Source organism: Amblyomma americanum, chromosome 9, assembly GCF_052857255.1.
Source record: "Amblyomma americanum isolate KBUSLIRL-KWMA chromosome 9, ASM5285725v1, whole genome shotgun sequence".
Classification (NCBI taxonomy): domain Eukaryota; kingdom Metazoa; phylum Arthropoda; class Arachnida; order Ixodida; family Ixodidae; genus Amblyomma; species Amblyomma americanum.
In genome coordinates this window covers 112737962-112756323 of record NC_135505.1, presented here as the reverse complement: position 1 = coordinate 112756323, position 18362 = coordinate 112737962, and the positions used below count along the sequence as shown (strand labels likewise).

The following is an 18362-nucleotide window of genomic DNA, read 5'->3' as shown; positions in this document are numbered from 1 at the left end:
GAAACATGGAGGCTAACGAAAAAGGTTCACTTAAACTGAGGACAATGCAGTGAGCTATGGGAAGGAAAATAATAGGCGCAACGTTAGATAGACGTGAAAAGGGCAGAGTGCATCAGGAAGCAAACATGGATTTATGACTTCCCAGTTAAAATCAAGAAAAAGAAATGGTGGGCTTGGGCAGGGCATGTAATGCGAAGGCAAGGTGACCAATAGACGTCAAGGGTAACTAAATATATTCCAAGAGAAGGCAAGCATTGCAGGGCGCAGCAAAAAGATGGGTGGGAAAATGAGATTAAGAAGCTTGGATGTGGGGGGGGGCAGGTAAGGTGGCCTTGGCTGGCACACGATAAGGTTATTAGTAGAATATGGAAGAGGCCTTTGTCCTGCAATGGACGTGGTTAGGCTGACGTTGATGATGATGAGTTAAGCCTAGAAGCTTCTTTGGCTTGCTGTCAGCAGCTTTGAACACAAGAGGCACTCCTCTTTACCTGCACAAATGCTTCCCAAGTGGGAACAGTGCAATAGAATATATATAGTACAGATTCATGCTCTGTGGTATATTGTATGCCAGTCTTTCATTTACATGAATCACAATACCGTCATCATTACTTACCAAACTCTAATAAAATTTATTGAGAACTCTTAATTGCAACGATGCCTGGGCTTTAACAAGATGCTTATTGGAGTGAATGACATCTTTGCAAGTCAAAATACACTTACTAGTCTGTCTGCTCATCATGGGTTTAGCTCACACCATGGTACCAACAGCTACATTATTAATGGGGACAAGTGCCGGTGTCTAGCATGTCAGAACTGCCAGCTAGTTTGCACTCAGACTGTATGCAGGATGGTTTTTAGTGGCATATTTTGACTGATACGGAGCTTTGTGATGAATATTTTCCTAGTCGATCTCAGAACCAGTGGAAACTGGCTGTTGTGTATGGACAGTTTTGGCAAGAACACTTTTGAATAGAAACGAAGCATGATGCCATCTGACTCTAAAAAAAAAGAAAAAAAAGATGCCTGTCAAGACAAAAAATTCCGGACTTGCCCTTCCATCTAAAAGTGACGGCAATAATCTGCATATCTCTAATTTGTTCGATGGCACTGTATAATACGGGTAATTTAATTTCAAACAGAGGATTGTTGGTCACCCCACCAAGTTTAGAAGTGAATTAAATCATGATGTTTTGATGTGTGTTCTTGTTGCTTAATTTCTAACATTGTAATTAATGCTTCTATTGATACCTTTAACTTCGCCGCTTCCTCTTATCGTGTCCCAGCCTTATAGCCTCTTAGAGCCTCTCAGGTATTTGGATAATTAATATAATAATGACCATGAAATGTAACCCACATCATCATCATCAGCCTAATGCTTTCACTGCAGGACAAAAGCCTCTCCCATATCCGTCCTATCAACCCTGTCCTGTGCCAGCTACGGCAGCTTCATCCCTACAAACTTCCTAGTCTCATCCGCCAACCTGACCCCTAACGCCTCCTGCTACACTTGCCCTCTCTTGGAATCGAATCAATCACCCTAAGGGGCCACCGGTTACGTTCCCTTCGCATTACATGCCCTGTCCATGCTTTTTTTTTCTTTATTTGCACTATACGTACTCTGTTTCATACATAGCAGGCAACACTGTGGAGGCTGCAGATGTAGTCCATCCGCGAAACCATATTACTCCACCGTGTATCATTTGTTCTTCTCGAATCCTCAGTGAGTGTTTGGACGAAAACAAAGAGCGCTATAAAACGAAGGGCGAACACTGAAAATCACGGTCAAAATTGTGAGGCGCTCAGTGTTCGGGCCCTCTGACTATAGTGTTCACCGAGTGTGGACTACTTTTTGGATGCGGATGGAGTAAGAGCGATTCGCCCTACGAGCCACATATAATAACGCCACATATGTCATTCTTACTTCTATAAGTCTCGGTGAGTTGCAGGACAAAGACATGGCAAAAAGGTAAAACGAAGTGCAGGAGGTTGCCGTTCACAGTACTTGAGATTTTCCGCAACGAAATATATCAGTGATCACTGTGGTTGTATGGGGAACTACGTTTTGGTCGCGGACTTAGCCTGCGTGAACAGATGCGCTAGCTTTGACAGCGTTTCCTACTATGTATGAAACGGAGTAGAGGATGTCATTAACTTTTAAAGCGTAACCTAACGTAAAGGTTATCAGAACCCACCAGACTTTACAATCACAACCTTCAATTTCTTGGCCTGTGGGGCCGCTCTATAATTTTCACCATATTCTGACTGCATCTGCGACCGTCGAATGCCGACTTCCCCCCTTGCAGAAGGAGTGCCCAGAGAGCGGGGCGTCCTTCCTGTCCCAGCTGCTGTTCTCGTGGTTCGACTCGCTCGCCTACCAGGGCTGGCGACGGCCCCTCGAGACGTCCGACCTGTGGGCGCTCAACTTCAAGGACCGCACCGACCAGGTGGTCCCTATATTCGACCGCCATTGGCAGAAGCAGCTGGCCGCTGCACAGCTCCTCAAGGACAGGTGGGCCTTCACTCTCTCCCTTGTTGCTCGCCTCCTTCTGTATGTTATGAAAAGAAATACAGTAAAAGCTCTTTAATTCCAACTCGAAGGGGACCGGACAATAGTTCGAATTAAGCGAAGTTCGAATTATCGAATGGGTGCTAGAATGATCGGTTATAGCACCCCGTTGCGCGGGCAGAACCTGAAGCAGTCGCGTCTAGGCTCGTTATCGTGAGCTAGGCACTACTACATGTTTGTGGCGGGCATATTCTGAGAATTAAATGCATCTGGTCCTAATGGCAAATGAAATAAATTGATCGGCCAGTTATGCACCAGAAACAAGCACTGGAATGCATTCGCATGAGCAGCAAGCTTTAGTGCAGGAATATATGACACTATTTATGCTCCAAAACATGTTTATTTTTGGGGAAGGGTTGTCAAAATTAAAAGCAATCAGCGAAGTGCATTTGCTTGCGTTTCTTTTGCCGAGACTCCACCAGCATTATCTGCAGCTTGCCCAAAGCTCCTGTGCAATGTCGGAGCTCTCGCTGATTGATAAGTGGCGTGGCACAGCATCGAGCGCCGAAGCTACTTCACGTGCACTTGGCGGTGGCATAGCCTCGTTGCTGCAGTCAGACTCATCACTGTCGGCTCTTCTCACCGCACATGAGCCCTAGGAGGTCTGCTGGAAGCATGCAGCCTCAATTATATCAGCGTCACTCAAGGGCTCCAATGTTTCCACGCTGCTGACGATGTAGCTCGCGCTCGCGGCACCAACAAAAGCCATCATCGCCCGAACCGCCATACTACATTGTTTACACCAAGTGATTGCGACCCAACGACCGCGGCACAACGAAAACTTGGAATGGCTCACGCCGAAGCATCAGAAGCGCGGGCAAGTGCTCCGGCAGCAAAAACGTTATATGGCATGCACCGGAACACGGGCTCCGTGAGCCTCGTGCACTTGGCTTTTTTTCTTTTCTGTTGTTTTACATCTCTGGTAAATTTGGCGCGTGTTTTACTCACTATGGATCAACTTCTATCTACGAGGAGCGGCGTCAGCCAGTGGCTCCTAGTTCGAATTAACCGTAGTGGATGCCGACTTGTTCGAATTATCGAGAGTTTTCCCCCATTGAAATACACACGGCTGTGCCGGGACCCAGCTGTCAGTTCGAATTAACCGAGTTTGAATTAACGAGCTTTTACTGTATAAGATTATGACATAATTTTGTCTAAGTAAATTATAGAATTTTAAAATTATTATTTATTTATTACTGCCTTTTTCTTGCTTTTCCTAAATGATCAAGCATGAAAATGGGCTGTTGTGTTGTGTCTTCGCTTCTTTTCTGTCCGTAAAAAAGTAACGCATTTCACCATGATGAAATGGGCCTTGATAGTTCCCTGAGCTTTGTTAGTTATGATGGGGGTGGTCTTGTTCGGTTTATATTCATGGGTCTGGGGAGGAGTGGGTTGGGTTAGGTTACATTAGATTGGGATATTTCGATCATTGCAGCTTTTGTGGTGAGGGGCAGTAAAGCAGTTTATTCATATTTCTCTTGGTAGCATTTCGGCAACCAAAGCGGAATGTATTGATTTGAATTCATACTTAAGGAGTTGGCTGAGCTAGCTTTGGTTTCATGTCACATTGGATTGGTTAGGTTGAGCTGAGCATGGCTCGGATAGGCGAAGTGTGGTTGGGGTAAGGTTGAGCAAGACAAGTGGTCTAGAGTGGTTAACTTGGTTACGTGAGCTGTTAGCCTTGAAAAGCTCCAGTTCGGTATACTAGCTGTGAGTAGCCGATTGTCGTCAACAGTATGTTACACTTATGTTGAGCGTATGGCTTGTACAGTCACCCACACACCTGTCAAGAGCGCTCGAATGCCGCACCATCAAAGTACACTTGTGTCATCTACAATGGGCCTAGGGCTTGAAACCCAACCTTATCGCGCATGCACATTCCCATGGATCATGTTTACCACCTCACGTCCTTAAAAGCTGTATTGGGCCCACAGGACAGCAGCGATTTTCATAAATGCATAACAGAGCGTGCCGTTCGAGCGTTTAGACAAGTGTGTGGGTGACTGTACTTATGCTTCTACTTATTGGCTCTTGCTACGCTGTGCAGGAGTGCGCATTCACCATCGGCGCCAGGGGGCGACGTGGCAGCCACGTACCACAACCACGCCAACCATGACGGCGGAGAGGTGAAGTTCTCGGAGCCCGGCTCGCACGGCAAGAAGATGGGTAGCTCGGCGTCACTGCCGGGTGGCGGAGAGCGGCGCATGCGACTGAGCATTGTCAAGGCCCTGATTCAGACGTATGGGCCGATGTTCGTCGTGGGCAGCCTCCTGAAGCTGGTGCATGACACCCTGCAGTTTGTGTCGCCCCAACTGCTTAGGTGCGTGTTCTTTGCCCCCCCCTTCCCCCCTTGTGTGTGCACGCGTGTGCGTCCATGTTTTCTTCTCTGTATTGATGAATAAGGGAGTCGAATACGTGGATCAACATGTGGTATTTGCTTACAACTGCTAAATAATTTATAATTGAATTTCTACTTGATGCTGTTTCGGTTTCATCAACTGAACGGTGGCTGTGACGTGTTAGAGATGTTTAAGCCATGAAAGCATGAAAAAAAACTGCAGTGCAAGCACTTATAAGTCGTTCGTTGTCATTCCAGTTCTTGGAGGCTGGCCTGCTGATTTACTGAATGAAAACTACATATCAGTGATTATATTGCAGTTTTTTTCATGCCTCTTGTGACCTAAACACACTTTACGCGTCATAGCCATCGTTCGGTAGTTCAAGCCGAAACAGCATGAGAGAAGAAATTAAACTATAAATTATTTAGCGGTCGTAAAGGGAATGCCCTGTGTACTTATATCTAATGCTTCAAAAACTGCAAACACATTTGGTTGGCTATTGCAAACACCTTTTATTCACTCTTAACTTCTGCTCAACCACTGCCACCACAGTCCTGTTCACACCGCATCACTGTTCTTTTTTTTGTTTTTAGTCGCAACGGTGCCTTGTCGCAACGCCACTTAAGACATGGCGAGGCGTTGCCCGTTTTGTCTGGTCCTGATCACGTAAAATAATGTGCTCTGTTTGTAATGCAAGGAAATTGCACCGCAGCAGTGGCCGAGTGGTGTGAGCATCTGCCTCTTGTGCGGGAGGTATGGGGTCCGATCCCCGGTACCGCCAGGTACCTACCATTGATACAATGGGTACAAGCTTTCCCCTGATCTGGTGCTCAGCTTATTTAGGGTGAAATCCTTGTGAAATGGGTCCTTCAGCTCACCTTGAATTGGAGAAAATACCTTGTGCCACGGTGCTGTTTGGCCGCAGATGCCCTTGCGTCATAAAAGTCCATTATCATCATCACGTAATGCGAGGGGTGCTAAATTTGCCTGAAGTGAAAAAAATCACTGCTACTAGATTTAGCACACTCTCCGCTAGGTACATAGTTGCGTACTTAATGCCTTTTTAGTATTGTAAAAATTAATACGGCTCTGTTGTGTGCTGAGAACACAAGGCTTGTTTTCATGGTTTTACATTAATGAAACCTATGCATAAATGCCGATGGTGCAGTAAATTTGTTGTATTTTATTTTATCGTGGACCTGTAGTATACTTTGTTAGTCAAAGTTTGGTAAAAGTATGGTCAGCTAGTACTCTTTCTGGACCGACTGGTCAGTTGGCTGCTTTGGTACAATGCTGACAGGCACAAGCTTGATTTGATTTTGATGGTGTAAGGGCAACTTAGCCATCTGCATTCTTTGTTATAGAGCCTATTTTCTGAAACCAAGTGTTGCAGCTCCAGTGTGATCTCTGTGCCGTTAGTGCCTCTCTGTGTATCACCCTCTGTGGTCAACATTTTAGCACCATGGATTTAGCTTAGTCTCTCAGCGAATGTGCGCACCCTTTTTTCCCCGTCCTGCTCTCTCCTTGATTGCAGTGTGATGATTGGTTTTGTGGGCTCGGGCGAGCCTGCCTGGAAGGGGGTGTTCTACGCGGTGCTGATGTTCGTCACGGCATCGGTCCAGTCGTTGGTGCTGTCGCGGTACTTCCACCGCATGTACATTGTTGGCATGCGCATCCGTACCTCCCTCATCTCTGCCATCTACCGCAAGGTGAGAATACGGGTGGCACCCCCCCCCCCTGGTGAGGTTTGTGGGCAGTGGTTGCTGGGGGGCTCACTCATAAATCTTTCTCAAAGCTTATATAGGGACTTGTGTACAAACCTTGAGTGTCTTCAATTGAGGTTACTTGTACAGCCAAGTTTTCTTTCAAGCCTTAAAGGGGCTCTGAAACACCTTCCCAGGAGAGCACATCAGCTATCTCAGTCTCTGCATTATGTTGTCATGAACACCTGAGCCAAATAGTACATTTCTACACGCAGCAGAGAGCCCACAATCACACGTGAAAGCCGGCGAGCCCTCCCCGGCGACATTTTCATGCTGCACCCTCCTCAGTCGCTCGCACCTGCGTATACAAGTTGAGAGAAGGCTATTGGTTAGATTCTTTCAGATGTCAGGCAGCTACCATGGCCGCGGCCAATAAGCTGCATAGCTACAGCAGTTCAGGAAGCTCCGCCTCTGGAGGTGGGGCTGTTGGCGGAGCGCCGACCTTCCAGCGTGCAAAAAGTGACAAGAGGAGAGGGAAAGGCGCAAAGACGCTGAAATTCAAAATTTGACAACAGATAACTCAGCTTCTACAAAGCGCACTTAAAAAATCCTTGCTGGACACTATTCCTGAAGCAGGGTGCTTTAACATCCCAGGCATACCGCAACTTTATTAGAGCCCCTTTGAGTTTGTGTTAGTCTGGTCTGCAAGTTGCAGCAAGTCCATGCTAGTCTAAGCAACTCCTTGCAAGTCATAAGCTACTGCTCATGTGAGTCTAGTTCTTGAGACTCTTTCTCAAGTCTAAGCTATCTTTTTCTATGCTCCGTAAAGTGTGGCTTGATGCACCTCGCACACCTTTTCCGAGCTAGTTGCTCGGGCTGTGCCATCCTGTAGAGTCATATTTTCACTCTCTCATCCTTGTGCCAATTCCTGTTGGCTTCTTTTTTAAAATTATTTTTTAGAAACTGCCGCATTGTCACGCTGGCTGTTTTTTTTTTCTGCACTTAAAAAAATTTCCCCCCTGATCGTTTACTTCAAGCGCTGCTCTTTTCACGTCTCGGGTGCAGAGCCTGGTGCTGTCCAATGCGGCCAAGAAGGAGTCGACGACGGGCGAGATTGTCAACCTGATGTCGAACGACGCGCAGCGCTTCATGGAGCTCATGGTGTTCCTCAACATGCTTTGGTCGGCGCCCTACCAGATTGCGCTGGCACTCTACTTCCTCTGGCAGCGGTTGGGTGTCGCCGTGCTCTCGGGTGTCGGCATCATGGTGCTCATGGTGCCCATCAACGGGTTCCTGGCCGCCTACTCCAAGAAGCTGCAGGTTTGACCAGGCTACTTTGGGCGCAGAATTTGCAGTGACATTTTAATAAGGCAGTCTACATTGCCCTTCTTCGCTTCAGTATCCTAGCTCTGTTAAGGGGAGACCCGAGTCTTAAACTAAAAATTTTTATTATTTGAGATATGGTAATGAAATCAGTTTTTTATATGTATTTCTTCCACCTGTTGTCAAAAATATAATTCGTTTCAGTATATCTCAATTCTTTCCCATCTGAAGCCTAAGTAGATAGTTTCTTGATGACCCCTAAGAAATTTTCTCTCAATATTTTGTGGTTCCGATTGAAATGAAGCTGTAACCAATAGCCTGCCATGTGGAGCAAGCCATTTGTGTGGAGCAAGCTATTTGTATTGTTATTGTGGTGTATTATTATCCAAAACATTCAATTTTGTTGAAGCATCGTAATTATGAACTATAATTAGGTGACATTATTTTTCACAAAATTTGATATGTTTGACTCGGCCTTGAAAAAAATAGCATAGCTCCACAGATTAGGTCTTTCTGGATTCAACGGTATAAGATTAATTGACATTGCTCCATAAAAACTTAACGAAAACTTCGGTAAGGCTAGTCATGAAGGCAAAAATTACAAAACTGGGAAAGCCACATTTGAAGTCCGATTTTCAATTTTTCACATTTGAGGTGCATGCGCCAGCCGTTAAAACTGCAGAATGGGGACATTCTGAGAGGGAGTATTTCACAATAGTGAGTAGTACCAAGAAGTCTGGAAGAGCGGCAGCTTTCGAACAGGACCAATGAGGTGGCCACTGGGGACGCGGTTGCGGAAAGTCGTTTGAGAAATCGATAATGAATGGCCAGTGAATTGCAGATTAATGGCGAGTACCGTAAAAACCGGACTATAGGTCGGACCGGAATATAGGTCGATCCCCTAACTAACCAATTCTAAAAATGAAAAATCTTTTTCAATGGGAAAAGTACCGAAAGACATCCTTACTTTGAAACAAATGCGACTCGAGAGGTTGCACAATGGTGACAGTATTTAATTTCATTTAAATGCTGCTTGTATGTACACCCGGCAAATTTTTCAACAATATTGCGCACCAATCGGCCCGCTTGTTTGTTTCTGGCACAGGCAAGTACGGCGCCGTAGAGCAAAGCCCTCCTCTTCATGAATCGCCGCAACCAGGATGGCGAGCCTTTGAATTGCGCCCTCGTGAGTCTAGAGGCGCGCGCGATCTCTGCCGCTTTCACGCGGATGCATTTGGCAGTCACAGGCAACGATCTTGCTCGCAGTGCAACGTTTCCTTCCTATTCTCGATACACTACGGTCCGCCCACGAAATGATGTTTTCTTCTGGTTGCTGCAAGTTGTAATACGCAGCTTCTGCCTCCGCCAGTACTGAATGCTCTTTTCGGATACTCCAAATTCGCGCTGTGCCGCCAGGTTCCCGTGAGCTTCCTCATACTCGTGTTTTTCTTGAAGGCGACGGTAAATTGCCGTTAGCTTCCGCTTTGCATCTACTGAAACGCAAAATGGCGGCACTGCTGCTGATGGCGATGGTGATGGAGGCTGTTGACTTCAGCCACCCATTGTTGCAAGACTTCCGTAGTTTTTCCGCCGATGACCGGTATATAAGACGGGGGTCGACTTTTCACCATGGTTTTTTGAAAAACAGTTCGACCTATATTCCGGTTTTTACGGTAAATGAGCAATGAATCGCCGATACATTGCGAGTGATTTTTACTGTTTATTCCACCGCGCAGACGCGCCAAATGAAGCACAAGGATGAACGCATCAAGCTGATGAACGAGATCCTGGGTGGAATGAAGGTGCTGAAGCTGTACGCTTGGGAGCCCTCGTTCCAGGAGCACGTGCAGCACATCCGCGGCCGCGAGGTGCGCAACCTGCGCCGGATGGCCTACGTGTCGGGCGTGCTCTCCTTCCTCTGGACCTGCGCCCCCTTCCTGGTGAGCTGCTGCGAACTTGGCCCTGGCTTTCAGCTGTGTAGGTTCGGAAAAGGGTTGGGGCCACTGAAGATTGTGGCCAGATTTTGTGTGCGGACTTCATTCTGGTGTTTCCGCCGCTGAACGCAGTGAAAAAGACTAGCACGAAGAAGGGAGATGGTCATTCAACGCAAGTAGTGCTTGTAAACGAGGAATTTGTTGAAACATTGCACATTTTGGAGCCAAGGGAATTTAATGTTAAGTGTGGCCAAGTGCAGCCCCTTTTGGTTTTTGAATGGCATAAAGGGACTCATAACATTTACATCACAAGTTAGTCAGCTGTTTGGTCTGTTAATTATTGTATTAAGGGCTTTTTTCATCTAATTAGCTGCGTTTGGCATGAGTGGCACCTTTTATGGCAGAAATATTCTTGTAGTACTACTACAGTCGGCGACCAAAACTTGGGCGCCTGATTTTTCGGACATGCTTGGTTATTCAGGCAGCACTGCGACATGGCCCATAGAGCCAATGTATAAGAGCGCCTGAAACTTCGGACGCACTGCAACTGACCACTTCGATTTTTCGGACCTTTCGCACTCGCTGCCAATACCCAAACTGCCACATAGCGTGTACAGTGGAACCTCATTAATTCAAACTGCAGGAGAGATTGAAAACTTGATCAAACAAAATGAAATTCAAGCTTAATGGGAGCCTCTTAACATGCGATGCTGAAATTCTGTGCAAGTCGGCACATTGCGCCCACGTGGTTTTGAATTCGTACTGTTCTTGAATGTCTTTCGCTGCACGAACTTGAACTGTATTCTGAGTTCACGGAACTCATCTGCACTGAGTCTTTCGTCCTGAATACAGAAAGAGGTAGCAACGAAGCGCATGGGAGGCGCACGGCCTCACGGAGACGGCGAGTGCGGGAGGAAACGGTGGTAGCATTTCAGAGCAAGGTCAGCGTACCCGCTGCAAAATGCACCGCAACTCGACTCTTCTATTGTAAAACCATAAACAACTGGTGTTTCGATGACAGGCAAGAATCCTCCTTATACGCAAGCCACCGCAGAGTGCATATCGCCGGATATGATGCCGATTTTTGTTCGTCTCTAGGCCTAATGGTGAAGGGCAACCCCGACGGAGCGCTTGCTTCGGTCGTTTCTTGGTTCTTATTGTTTCACCATCTTCGCGTTCTCGTTCCGGGCCCATGGTACTGCGGGTGCAGTGCAGTTCCCGCAGCGGCATGTTCACTTTCCCTTCAGACTTTATCCCAACCCGTGCGTTCATCGGCGACATGCCAAGGGCAGCGTAGCCAGGCCGAGCTCGTGAAAGCGGTCGCCGCTCGTCGTGCGTGTACATGTCGCGCGGTGAAATATACCGTAAAAACCGGACTATAGGTCGGACCGGAATACAGTCGAAACCCGCAATAACGAAATCGCCGGGGACAGCAAAAAAATTCGCTTTCGCGAGAATTTCGTTGCCGCGAAAATGAGACAGAAAAGATAGAAAACAGCCCGCAAAAAGAAAATTTATTGCCAAAAGTCGGTCAGCTTAGTTTGCCGAGCCTTGCCTTGCAGCAACTTCATGGTTCTATTCTCACACTGCAAGAAGTGATCCATTGCCACGTCGTCGTCGTGTGCGCCTAAGAACGACCGGATCGTGTCAAAGGCGTCCAACACATTCCTCGGGTTCGGGTTTACCGTCTCTCTATGTTGTGGACCTTGGTCCTCGGTGTCGTCAGTTTCGCACACGTTTTTTGGCTGGCGGAGACATCTCAAACGCAAACGTGCGGACTGCTGCTCATACACACCGCCACCACACACAACGAACACATGTGCACCGCTCGCAGGCCTAAAAGTGCAGCGCTGATGATCTAGTGTCGCCCCCTGATGGTGTCGCTGCGAGGCTGCCTTCCCTGAACATAGCCTCCGAGATAAACAACCACGCGGAACCGATCACAGAGGACACGCGCTGCGCCGGTATGGTGGCTAGCACCGGCTCAAGGTGGCTAAAGTTTTTAAAGTTGTTCCGGCTGCAAGGTTGCCAGGCGCCAATGCTCTCGCTGTAGCCACGCAAGCGCGCTATTGCAGTTTGCTCAATTTGAGTGCTTTTTTGACGCTGTTATTCATAATATGGGAGACAGTATGCGGACCGACGCTGCAGCAAATTTCGTTATCGTGGGATTGCGGTACAAAAATGTTTCGTTACCGAGAGATACGAAATACATTGGCCCCTATGGGCATTTGCCGGGATCTCGGAAATTTTTCGTTGCGGCGAGAATTTCGTATTCTCGAGATTTCGCTATCGCGGGTTTCGACTGTATAGGTCGACCCCCTAACTAAGCAATTCTAAAAATGAAAAAAATTTTTTTCAACGGAAAAAGTACCAAAAGACACCCTTACCTTGAAACAAATGCGACTCAACAGGTTGCACAATGGTGACAGTATTTATTTTCATTTAAACGCTGCTCGTATGTCCACCCGGCATATTTTTTAACAATATCGCGCACCCATCAACCTGTGTGTTTGTTTCTGGCACACGCAAGTAAGGCGCCCTAGAGCAAAGCCCTTCCTCTTCATGAACCGCTGCACCCAGGATGGCGAGCCTTTGAATTGCGCCCTCGTGAGTCTAGAGGCACGCGCAATCTCTACTGTATTCACGTGGATGCATTCGGCAGTCACAGGCAGCGATCTTGCACGCAGCGAAACCTTTCCTTCCAATTCTGGATATGCTGCGGTCCGCCCAGGAAATGATGTTTTCTTCTGGTTGCTGCAAGTTGTAATACGCAGCTTCTGCCTCCGCCAGTACTGAATGCTCTTTTCGGATACTCCACATTCGTGCTGTGCCGCCAGGTTCCCATGAGCTTCGGCTTACTCAATCGCGTTTCTCTTGAAGGCAACGGTGAATTGCAGTCGGCTTCCGCTTTGCACCTACAAAAATGCAAAATGGCGGCACTGCTGTTGATGGCGATGGTGATGGAGGCTGTTTACTTCAGCCACCCATTGTTACAAGACTTCCGTAGTTTTTCCGCCAATGACCGGTATATAAGACGGGCGTCGACTTTTCACCAAGGTTTCTTGAAAAAAAGTTCGATCTATAGTCCGGTTTTTACAGTAGTCATGAGGAGCCTTAGAATGTGTGCATTACAACTTGCCGCTTCCTCCGGCATATTGGTAATAAGTTCGTGATTTTTTCGGTGAAATTTGATTTTCCGAACTGCCTGATTTTTTGGTCGTTTTCGCAGTCCCTAGAGAGTCCGAAAAATCGGTCATCGACTGTACAAGTCCAGCTAGAAGCACAGCCAATAGCAGTCAGTTCCTTGTCACACAAAGTTGCATATTGCTGCTTCTTGTAATAGTATGTTTCTATTGCTAGTTTTTCTTACCAGCTTGTTCTCTTATTTTCTTCTCCATTTTTCTCTCTAGGTGTCGCTAATGTCGTTCATGACCTATGTGCTGATCAGCGACCAGAACGTGCTCGACCCTCAGCGGGCGTTTGTCTCGCTGACGCTGTTCCACATCCTCCGCTTCCCGCTTTCCATGCTGCCCATGCTCATCTCCATGCTGGTCCAGGTGAGTGGCACGAGCGGGCCACTTAGTAGATTAGACTCATCTGACTAAACATTACCAGTGTAGGCTCTAACACATGACACTGTATTAGACATATTAACAGGTCACATGATCAACTTCTCACCCATGACCATCTCACACTGACAGTTCACTATTTGTTCATAACTCCCCTTAACAATTAGTCCAACTTTGTTAAATGTTCGCTATATTGTTCAGGGGTAGGTTTGCATTTTCTCGAGCAATTGTCGTGACAAATTTGACGATCTCACATGCAGGCCAGCGTGTCGGTGAAACGGATGAACAAGTACCTGGGCCACGAGGAGCTGGACGAGTATGTCACCCATGAGAAGGACGACGGTAAGCTCAAGTGTTGGTGTTGTTGCATCTTGAGGCAGCAAAAGACCCTACGGACAGATGATGGGACTAAGGACAGCTCTACCTTTTTTATATCAACTATCTTTATCAATGGGACAATTTTGAATCCGACTCCTAATGTATTGATTTGTCAACATTCGAAGCTATCTGTAGATAGTTGCCTGTATGTTGCGCTGCTGGAGGGGTCTCTGGGCTTAGTATTGCTTTCTTCTCAAATGTATGCCGGAAGAATGCATTGGTAGCATGGAGCATTGCATATGCACATTTGTGGCAGCTTACCATATTTACTCGAATGTAACGCGGTTTTTTCCCCTTAAAATCTACCTCGCGTTATAATCGAATACCGCACTTTGATTGGCCTAAAGTAGTGCCGCAGTGCAGCCATTTCAAAGCAATCAGCCTGGTTTCATTTTCCGCAGTATTGCGATCTTGTGCTGGCAACGTGTGTTCCACGGAAGCCAAATCCTCATCCATCCAAGGTCAAAGCGTTGTTCTGTCATTTTGTTGTGTTCGTTGCGATCTCAAGCTCAATGCGTCGTGTCATGTTCTTGTGGCATTGCCCGCAGTGTATTGATTCAGTGCGCACAATGGCAACGCGTCGTGATCAGTACGATGCTCGTTTTAAGAGAAAAGCGATCCTGTTAACTGAAGAGGTGGGGAATTCTGTGGCAGCTCGAAGACTTGACCTCAATGAGTCAACCATCCACGGATGGCGGCTGCAGCGCGAGGGGCTTTTTAAATGTGTGCCCGACTGCAAAGCATTTCGTGGGCCTCGCCACGGCCATCATGTCGAGCTGGAGAAAAAAGTGGCGGACTTTATTATCGAGCAGCGCAACCGTCTCATGGGAGTCAGTGTCGAGCTGATCCGTTGGAAAGTTGAGATGTTGCTCGGGAGATGGGAAGTTCAGAGCATCTCATGGGTGGTTCGAAACGTTCATGACGAGTGGATTCTCTCTGCAGCGAACAACACCGATACAGCAGAAGTTACCGGGAGACTTTGATAGCGAAAAGTAAGACTCCATTCCTGAGAACTCTGCCTCCAAAAGCGAGGAAGATGAATAAACATTTTGGCTACGATGTATATTAAAGGTACTTTGTTTTGCGTCCATAAGCCTCATGCTACATTCGTGATTTTATTTTTTCTGGCTAGGCAGCGTGTAAAGTCACCCCACGCGTTACATTCGCAGTCGCGTTACATTCGAGTAAATACGGTATGTTTGTACATGGTATGAGCAACTACCTGCTCTCACATGCTGTCTCACTCACTGAACTTCTAGACAAAGCTTTCTTATTTGTTGCTTCAATTCTGTCAGCTGTTTGAAATGTCGTGGCTGAAACGGGAACTGAGTCACCTTGAGATGCTGTTTCTTAGTCGTTAAGGCAGGGATAAGAACGCACAAACTATATTTGATGATAGATCGGGGACAGCGTCTGTTAGCAATGAAAGGAAAGGTACAGGTGCGGAGCCTCTGTAACTCTGTCACCCCGGCGATAGTTTGGCCGCAGGACGGCCACCTCGCACCCTGCCCACCATGCAGTTTTCTGCTCTGTCACTGGAGCAGCTGATGCCGTCTACGGCAGCTACTTGAAACCAGATGTGCCTAAACAACTTGTTGCAATAGAGGGAACTTTTTCGTAGCGATAGCTACATTACGGTAGCATTTCGAGCTTTCAGCGTGGCGGCGCCGCCGCCACCCTGTGGCTCCTTGTGGCTGCGCCGCCACACTGTAACATGGTTGGTCACATGGTGCGAAGCAGCTGCTGGCGGCGCGGCGCCGTGGCTGATCACATGGTTGGTCATGTGACTGAGTTCCACTCGGCCAGCTGTAGCTATCGCGCTACTCCAGGTTTAACCAAAGCTACACCACCACCAATTTTTTTTCTGTGACCCTCTTAATGTTGAAAATGCACATTTGTATTAGAAATACACTTCAAATGACAAGTGTTGTCACTATACTACGTTTTAAGATAAAATAATAACTGCAACTGAGGATCATATTTACTACTTAAGAAGAGAAGGTGTGGTTCGGCCCTCTAGCATTGGCTCCATTGCCAAGGAAAGTTGTCACAGAGTAAAGCACCGCAGTCCTGCTAAGTGTCTCTACAATGCCCACAGACCAGCGTCAGGAGTTGTAGTTTTTGAGCGAGTAAATGCATAGTTTAACGGGAATCTCAAACGAGACCTATTAATTTTGTGTGGTTTGTTTTTGATGATTCTGCTTGCTCTGATATACAGTCGCCGACAGATTTTTCGAACTCGAAGGGACCCGAAAAATGGTCCGAATAATCAAACAGTCCGAAAAATTCGTGAAGTACAAAAAAATCACTTTATTAAGATGAAATCGGCTTAAAAATGTCACTGATTTTACCTTGCGGAAAATTTCTCTTGCTGACGACGATTTGCGCCTGTATTTGCACCAAAGTTGTGCTTTCACTGTACATGCTAGACAGCAAGGTCTCCGCGTTTAGTTGGAATACTTCCCACGCTTCTTTGACGGACCCGGCGGGGCCATGTTGTCCACAACCCGAGTGTGCACCACACCGCTTGTCAAACACACGCAAAGATAAGGCACTTTTCGGTCAAAGCGGCAGAACTGCCGGACGCAATCACAAAACGGCGAATGGATGTAACTTCGTGAAGACTAAGCGCCACTCGGTCGATGCAGTCAGAGAAACCCAAGTGATGAAATGGCGAATGGCGAACGTATGAGACCCGCCACGGTGGCTCGATGGTTAGGGCGCTCGGCTACTGATCCGGAGTACCCGGGTTGGAACCCGGCCGTGGTGGCTGCTTTTCGATGGAGGTGAAACGCAAAGGCGCCCGTGTGCTGTGCGATGTCAGTGCACGCTAAAGATCCTCAGGTGGTCGAAATTATTCCGGAGCCCTCCATTACGGCACCTCTTTCTTCTTTCCTTCTCAGTCCCTCATTTATCCCTTCCCGCCGAGGTGTGAGATAGCTCCTGCACAATTTCCTTCCCCCAACAACCAGTTTTCAACGTATGGGACAAGCGATAACTGCCCGCGACAACCTCGGCAACAAAAGCAAGTTGATGGCGATGACAATTCGGCTGCCACCTCAAAGTGTCAGAGATCGCAGGGACCTCTACTGGCAAAAATGAGGTACCGAAATTATGTCAAGCCAATCCAACTGCAGCGTAAATCCACCTCAATCCAAGATGGCGCCTTTTGCGCCGGTGACAAGCTGATAAGATGGCCGATTTTGGCCCGCAGGCGACTGAAATTAGTCCGAAAAATTGAACTTTCGGACTTTTAAAGTCCGAAATAACCATCGCGAATATGTATACGTTTCTATGGGGTGACTGACGGTGCCTCGTCGAGGTCTGAAATATCTCACAAGTCCGAATTATTGGAGTCTGAATTACCCGTCGGCTACTGTAGTTGCATTTGTGGCTGTCACTGTGCATGAACGCAACGGGGCTGCCTTCCTTTTGTCCCTTGGCAGTGAACACCCCCATCCGCATTCGCAATGGCTCCTTTGCGTGGACCAAGGACGAGGAGCCCGTCCTCCGCGAGGTGGACATACAGGTGCCCAAGGGTGCCCTCGTGGCCATTGTTGGCCAGGTTGGCGCCGGGAAGTCGTCTCTCCTTTCTGCGCTGCTCGGCGACATGGAACGCATCGATGGTGCTGTCAATGTCCAGGTGCGTTCTGGCAGTGGATCGTTCTCCTCCCATTATGAACTTTCTCCTATTGGCGTCCATTTGGTGGACGGAAAGCACCTGGGTCAAGGACACATAGGTGGTCAGCCCGAGCGACGAAAAATGACGCTCGGTGCGAATAAACGTTCTCCTCTTCTCGTGTTTTGCCCAGGGCTCGGTGGCATACGTGGCCCAGCAGGCGTGGATACAGAACGCCACAGTGCGTGACAACATCCTCTTCCAGCGGAAGATGGAGCGGGACCGTTACAACCGCACCCTCGAGCAATGCGCCCTGCAGACCGACCTGAACGTCCTTCCTGGCGGGGACCAAACCGAAATCGGAGAGAAGGTTGGGAATTTCAAACCTCGCAATGGCTAGTTCGTGGTTTAATCTATATGAAGGCTGGCAGTTTGAGCCATGTCAAGGTTGGTCAAAAACCTGGGTGTGGGCTACTTAGTGATTCGTTGTGAACGTTCCAGAAACGAGCCTAACACACAAGGCATGAAAGAGACATGAAGAAAAACAGGTGGTGACTGTTACCTGTTGAAGCTGATAGTCGATGCAATTGCAAACCAGCAACTAGCCCTAGGTGTAGTTGTTGTTGGTTCATCATTATTATTCTAACATTCAACTCTAGGTATGAGACGAAAAAAAAAGGAAAAAAGAATGTTCAAAATAAAGACACTTACTGTTAACTCCAGCAGTTGGCGACCAGTGGCTGTTTGTCTGCAGCGTTCTTTTTTGTATTTTGTCCCTTAAGATACTTCTGGAACATGATGTTCTGGAGTGTTCATTATGTCAAAGAAGGTGTCATTTTTTTGCCTGTAGTTTTACCAAAATCAGAGAGAATGTTAGTGTCTGCAAGCAGTCTCGGGACGCTTCGCAGAATTTCTTTTTTCAATTGGTATC

At 47.4% G+C, this 18362-nt stretch overlaps 1 protein-coding gene across 2 annotated transcripts in view; it reads left to right on the top strand.

Moving 5' to 3' along the window:
• MRP (Multidrug-Resistance like Protein 1) overlaps window positions 1-18362 on the top strand; it is a 62464-nt gene that overhangs the window by 14323 nt on the left and 29779 nt on the right. For both annotated transcript variants that reach the window (XR_013308437.1, XM_077636921.1), the window contains exons 6-14: window positions 2304-2509; window positions 4614-4886; window positions 6440-6614; window positions 7674-7928; window positions 9668-9871; window positions 13276-13422; window positions 13695-13776; window positions 17259-17455; window positions 17625-17801. Coding sequence is in view for 1 of the 2 variants with exons in the window: in XM_077636921.1 (XP_077493047.1) it covers window positions 2304-2509; window positions 4614-4886; window positions 6440-6614; window positions 7674-7928; window positions 9668-9871; window positions 13276-13422; window positions 13695-13776; window positions 17259-17455; window positions 17625-17801 (1716 nt within the window). In the remaining variant the exon portion in view is untranslated. The remainder of the gene's footprint in view (window positions 1-2303; window positions 2510-4613; window positions 4887-6439; window positions 6615-7673; window positions 7929-9667; window positions 9872-13275; window positions 13423-13694; window positions 13777-17258; window positions 17456-17624; window positions 17802-18362) is intronic.